Source organism: Antrostomus carolinensis, unplaced genomic scaffold, assembly GCF_000700745.2.
Source record: "Antrostomus carolinensis isolate BGI_N321 unplaced genomic scaffold, ASM70074v2 scaffold1933, whole genome shotgun sequence".
Taxonomy (NCBI): domain Eukaryota; kingdom Metazoa; phylum Chordata; class Aves; order Caprimulgiformes; family Caprimulgidae; genus Antrostomus; species Antrostomus carolinensis.
In genome coordinates this window covers 5,544-12,249 of record NW_010305642.1, presented here as the reverse complement: position 1 = coordinate 12,249, position 6,706 = coordinate 5,544, and the positions used below count along the sequence as shown (strand labels likewise).

At 40.6% G+C, this 6,706-nt stretch overlaps 1 protein-coding gene across 1 annotated transcript; it reads left to right on the top strand.

The window, feature by feature from the left end:
- Positions 1 to 1,303: 1,303 nt before the first annotated feature.
- Positions 1,304 to 6,017, top strand: CCK (cholecystokinin). Its single transcript, XM_010164832.1, has 2 exons — positions 1,304 to 1,564; positions 5,626 to 6,017. The coding sequence occupies exons 1-2, from the start codon at positions 1,309 to 1,311 to the stop codon at positions 5,760 to 5,762; spliced, it is 393 nt and encodes a 130-aa protein (XP_010163134.1). The 5' UTR covers positions 1,304 to 1,308; the 3' UTR covers positions 5,763 to 6,017.
- The last annotated feature ends 689 nt before the right edge of the window (positions 6,018 to 6,706 follow it).

Here is a 6,706-nt window from a genome sequence, read left to right as displayed (position 1 = left end):
GGCTGCTCCGGGCGGCGCGGGGGGATGGAGCGGGACAGGGGGAAGAAACAACCCCCTGGGGTGAGGTTCTGTGTTCGGAGTCGTTAGTATTTACGTGGATATAGAGCTGTGTCAAAATACAGGGATCGGGTGGGTTGAAAAGGTGTCTGTGTGGAAGGGATGCGGCACCGCGGTTTCTAAGTCCTGAAACCCCCAGGGGTACATCAGCAACAGCCACCCTGCACCAGCCATTTGACATCCTTCCAGCTCCTAACAACATTAAAAGAACATGTTTTAGGCATTGCAATTGTTTTCATTCTAGTGTATGCGATGGGCAAATAAACTTTTTTTTTCCCTCTTTTAAAATTAAAAGATTGTGTTCAGTTCAAAAACTTAAACGATTCAAAATTTCTCATACAGACGAGATTATTCATTGATAAATGGATATTACCCCTATAGCATTAAGTATGAGGTACCTTGTTTTCCCTAATAACTGAGAGTAATTTCTGTGTTTCCAGAATAACACTGTTTCAGTTTATATGATCAAACATCTAGTAAAGCAACATCATTTTGTCTAATACTTGTTTAAGGAAGCAGTAAAAAATTTGTTACACTTGGATCCTCTGTTTTATATGAAGGAGAATATTGTTAAGTTGCTCATTATTTCTTTTAGCTTTTAAATAAACAGATTTTACCAGCTCAGATAACCAGATTTTATCACCAAATGTTTGGAGGGGAGTGTTAAATTTTGTTTTTTCTTTCCCTGGGACAAGTTTTTGTTTTTTTCTTTCTGTGTATGATGAGATGAAACCTCTTGAACACTAAAGTTCAAACCAATGAAGGGTTGAAGGAATAAAGGCTCTTCATAGAACTTGTCAAAACTGAGTATTTGTAATAACAGCTGATTTTAGTACAACAGCAAAATATTGGAATGTTTGAATCCTGAGATTTTTCACAGAGCTGGATTCATCTCCCTTAAGTTTTATTCAGATACACCTTCCAAAAAAATAAAAGCAAATAAGAACTGAGGAGATCAGGGAGACATAGCACATACTACAGTGAATTAGTTTTATTCCTTCCAGTGTGTCTTCCTCTTATCAAGGGATATTTAACTATTTACATACATGTTTTCCAACTTAAGACAGATTCCACAGTTACCTGCATTAAAAAAATCCAAACAAACAAAAAAAAAACAAAAACCAAAACACCCCAACACAATCCTAGTTTGCTTTGAAACCAGCACCCCCAATGGAAGATGGGAGTAGGGACAACATACAACCTAGTAAATCTGGGCATTTTAACAGCCTGTCGTTCCTTTTCTCTCCAGCAATGTACAGCGGTATCTGCATCTGCGTGTTCCTTGCCGTGCTCTCAGCGAGCTCTTTGGGACAGCAAACTGTGGGCTCACACAATGGGAATCCCCTGGCTGCTGAGCTTGAGCAGAGCTTGACAGACCATCACCGCCACATCCGTGCCCCTTCGTCTGCTGGCCCACTGAAATCTGTGCCGCGGCTGGATGGAAGCATTGACCAGAGAGCCAACATCGGTGCCTTGCTGGCCAAGTATCTCCAGCAAGCCAGAAAAGGTACTGCCTATAGCTTACGTGCTGTGCTGCTACTGTGTCAGTGGAATTTCCTGCAGGGATACCTAGATGTTAAGATAACCCTGTCATCAGCTAGCATGAAATCCTAGAGAAGACAGGATGTAGATTTTGCCTGGTTAGTGCTGAACTGGAGAGTTTTCTCTTTCTCATTTACTGCAAAACTTGTCCCCAAAAAGACTTGTACATAGCAGCCACTGACAGACAGCTGCGTACAGGTAACTGAAGGAAATGTAACCTACCTGTCAGGTCATACTTCTGCTTTTATTTTTAACTTACTATTTTAATAGCCTTATAATTATTTTGGTATTATTTTCAGCATGTTGTATCTCAGGTAAAATACAGTAATTACATTTTCTTCCAACTTTTTCATTTAGTTAACCTCCTCCCTCCCTTTTTTAAGTTAGAAGAGCAGGAAAACTTTTCTGAGGATAAACACAGACTGAATGGCTAACCTCACCTCAGCCAGAGATACCAGGGAAGTCTTCCGAGTACTGGATTTTCCATGTATTTGTTCCCAGAGGAAGATACAAAAGTGTGAAAGCTTTTGAAAGAGCAGAACTCACATTTGTGAACACAATAACTAAAAGCAGTGATAAGTACAAGCACATTTGCTTCAAAACATGTCAATTTCTGTTAGGTTTTCAGTCCCAGGCAGCCTGGGAATACAGCCTTGCCATTACTTAAAGCCTCCATGACACTGTGTTTTTAACAAGGGCACAAGCACCGATAGAGTAGTGGAATTAAAGAGCTTCTTTCTTATCATGTGATTTATTAGTCACTTGAGGAAAAAAATGTATTACAAACGTGAGCTAGCAAGAGAGAGTAAAGCTGTCCCTGTTGACACCTGACAGGGTATGTTTTACACAGACACAAATATGTGCTGTCTGTGCTACCAGTAAAAATAAAAGATCAAAATCGTTGACCACTGGAAGTCCCCCCTAAGAAAGTATTTTTTTCCTTTTGAACTCATCTCTGTATTACTTTGTATCTCAATAGACTAATCATGGGCAGCCTAATTGTTGTCGCCTTTTGACTGCCAACCTCAACAAAAGCCACTACACAAAGATCATTTATTTATGATAACTTCACTCCAATCTGTCCACTGTACTGCAGGGAAAGAGGACATCTGAGAAGCAAAGAGGGCTCGGGGGGAAGGCAATCATGAGGATTACTTGGACAAAGAGATATTAATAAATTAATTCACTCCTAGCCCTGGACTGTGCTTAGGATAAAAATCACTTTCAGCATAAGTAAGCGCTTTCTCCTCTTCTGTCTCTCTGCACAACCTTATGCAGAGCACTTAACCCTCCCCTCCTGACAGCTTCACTGCTGACCTCTGTGCTCGGCAGAATCCTATTCCTGTTCTCGATGGCAGTCTGCAGTTGAGAGATGCCACATGTATTTTGTGCCTTACATTGCAGCCATACACATTCATCTCTGTACGTAGGATTGGGGCAAATAAGAAACAACAGCAAAAGAACCAGTTGTAATACAGTCTGAGCGACTTCATCTCATGTTACCAATTTACACAATATCCATTAAAGAACTTCATTTAGCCATTCACATAATCTAATGGAAAGAGAATTCAGCTATGAAATTCCACAATTCAACACTACAGCTAATGCTGTTCCTGAATAAGAATCTTATTGCAGGAGTCTACAAAGCAGAATCCTCCTTACCTTTCCCCAGTGTAGTCATTGTCACCCACCTACACGAAACCAAACTCCTCATTCTAGTGCTTGTAGCCATTATATTCTCTTAAATATCTGACTGACATTTCCAAATAGCTTAACCAGATGAAGTGAAAAAAAACCCACTTTGGAGTTAAGATGCCTTTTTGGTAAGTATTAATATGAGGGAGAACTTCCTGCATATGTGTTAATTGATATATATAACTAACTCTATGAAGTGACTGTTAGATGATGGGATTCTTGTGACATGGCTGGGCTAGTTGGGCTCTGGTTTGTAGATGTAATTGCTAGTTACAGAAGAGAAGATTCACAGGGACAAAACAGTATTAATTAATTTATAACAATACATACAATGTTCCCATCTAAACACTTATATTCTCATAAAAGTTCTGGGCAGCATTTCAGAAATCTCTGCAGAACACTCATGTCTGCTATGTTAGTCACTTTGAACCTGTCTAAACCATAATACTCAGTAGAAAATTCTGTCCAGGGGGAAAGAGAGTCTGGGCATTTGCGAGGGTTATCAGTCATCACTGATGGCATTTGCTGTTGTGATTAATAGAAAGGCTGACAATATTTCCAGTTAAAACAGTGAGAGAGTTAAATGCTCTCAAGAGGTCAGGGCTAAATGGCCGTGGAGTAGCCAAACTGCTACAATTTTGAGTACGTGTGCTGTACACTGATTCTGCAGCATCCACAGGGCATCTCCAGTGATATAAGGAAAGGTAATTAAGGTGCTGTTAATAAATTCATTTTACTGTTTGTGATCCCTAGCTTTCAATTAGCTTCATCTGCAGGCTTTCAGCATGAATCTGGCACCGTGGTAGCTACCAAGGCAGTGACACACACATTTACTGTCCTCTGAGGAGCCCTTGCCAGGCCAGACCAGAGTGGTACCAGGGGAGCCCTTACAGCCTGCGGGTCACTGCAGCTGGGAAGTCTCTTAAATACCAACATCTGAGTGATGGTTCTGCACTGTCTTAGCCCTGCCTGCTTCTACTGCCAAGAAGCCATTCTCATCAACTTAATTTATTTTGAATTATGAATATTAATTTCCTGGGTTTTGAATGTTTAACAGTAGACGTTCTTTTCTAGAGGTAATTAATTTTTTTTGCCATTTTCTTTTAGGTAAATGTCTAAAAGATGTCTGGTTTCCTTTTTTGGTACCTTTAACTCTGATCCCTCTGCAACCACTAACAAAACAATGCAGTTATTTTTGGTTTTAATAGATCATGTTCATTATAAATCATTACATGAGGAAACCTTGAAATACAAAAGCACAGAGTCACCAAAGGTTCCTTCAAAATGCAATAAACCTTGAGCAGGCGATTGTGTAGATTGGGATTTGTGGGGTTTGATTTGGGCTTCTTTTCCTTTTAGATCAGTTCAAGTATTCCTCAAGCCTCAATCTGCATTGAATACTAATATATTGAATCTGTTCCTTCCTCACTCAAGGCTTAAGCTTAATGTAATTATTAGCATATGTCAATTTTGGCCGTTTTCAGGGAGTACAGAGAAAAGTAATTTACCTTTCCCTGCATTTTTAGTTACCTAATGTGATGATGTCAAAACAGAGGATTACAGCCCTTTTTTTAAAAGCATAAATTCTCCTTGCAATAGTTTGTGTCTCTTTGATGCCCTAAGCAAGGAAGACAGAAAGACTAAGGCAGGATCAGAGATCAGCATCCAACCCTGCTGTGAAATGAATTATGAAAGCTTTGGATAAGCAATGAAAATATCACTGATAAGCCCTGTATAATTCCAGCAATAGACATCTCTAGCTGTGAATTCCAGACACAACTTTCTCAATTTCAGGACTATTCTCACTTCCCTACAAAGCCTGGGATTCGTAACTCTACCCTGCTTGTTACTGAATTTGCACTGTAAGAGCTCCTGTACTTACATTTACGGCTCTTCAAGCAACATGGGACTGTGGTGGGGTCCTGGCTCAGGCCTGAGTCTGCTCTCAGACACAGCTATTTTGCCTCTAGAGCAACTCTCCCAAAACCAGCAAGCAACAGGAAGAGCGAGAAATGGTCTGGACTTTGTTTCTCTCTCTTTCTAATGAAATAGGAAGAAAAAAGGAGAAATGGAGCCACTTTCCCTCCTGGCATCCAGGATGGAGAAAACTATGTGTTTATTTTACAATAAAAACCCAGGCCATTTTCAGAAACCTGTAATGTTTCTATGACGTTTTCCCCAGTGACATGACACAATGTTACATGGTCAGTTTTAAATCAAACCGTTTCAACTATTGCATACATCTGCTAATAAGTACAAAACAGATGAGAAAATGGATGAAAAATGTGCCCACTTACTTACTCTCTGTTCTCCCCAACGCTTTTTCTTTAGGTCCCACTGGAAGGCTCTCAGTTATGGGAAACAGGGTACAGAGCATTGATCCTACACACAGGATAAATGACAGAGATTACATGGGCTGGATGGATTTTGGACGCCGCAGTGCTGAAGAATATGAATACTCCTCCTAAAGAACAGCAAACTATAGCAACAGAAAAAAACCCAACCACACTCCCATGTCTGTACAGAAAGAGAAAAATTAATTTGTTGTCCTCTTCAAATCAGTGTTTTAAAATATACCATGTATTTGATGTAAATTTGTCTGTAAGACTTTACAATGCAATATATACATATGCAGAATTTTCCAGAAAATATTTTCTTTCTTTTGTGGTTTCTCATACACCAATATTATATTAAAATTATTTCACTTATCCTTTCTTGTCCTGTCACCACATGTTGCTGGGTGTCTTACTATAAAGAGTGGCAGGAAAATGCCTTCGTTCTGCCATGTAACTACAATCCATGTGCCGAGTTGTCAGACAAATGAGGCACTTTTTAGAGGAATCTTGTGACAGTCCCAATAGCTGTGAACTCTAAGGGGTACTTGTCCAAATAGAAACACAACAGCACAATGCTGCCAGAAAAGGGCAGCTATCTTCATGGTGACCCCATGTGTAAAGGGCTGAGTTATACACCAACCCCCGTGTTTGTAGTGGATAGTCCACAGTGCTAAAACTAAAAGAGGAACAACACCAACATGTGCCACCTTCCTGGCTTCATTATTTTACATTGTGAACCAAGTGTGAAAGTTCTGCTGCTGGCTGCAAATCATGGAATAAACAGCATTCCCTGCAGTGTGGTGAGCCAAGTGTTCATTCGGGGAGGGGGCAAGGAAGGTTCCCTGAATGGAGCAGCAGATGATCCCCAGGGGGAGGAGGCATCAGAGCAGTTTAGTCACAGTGTGCTAAAAGGAAACGGGTTGATCACAAATAACCCCAAGTCAGCTGTCAGCCACCAGCATGGGGAGAAGGAGAGAAATTGCTCCTAGCCCTTCCCTGGCACCAAGCAAGGCAGCGATGCTCATGGCCAAGCAGTGATCCCTGCTTCTGCAAAACGAGCACCTTGGGGACTCTGT

Coding starts and splice junctions, on each gene's coding strand:
- CCK (XM_010164832.1), top strand. CDS start 1,309: ATGTACAGCGGTATCTGCATCTGCGTGTTCCTTGCCGTGCTCTCAGCG. Junction 1,565..5,625: donor TCTCCAGCAAGCCAGAAAAG/GTACTGCCTATA, acceptor CTTTTTCTTTAG/GTCCCACTGGAAGGCTCTCA.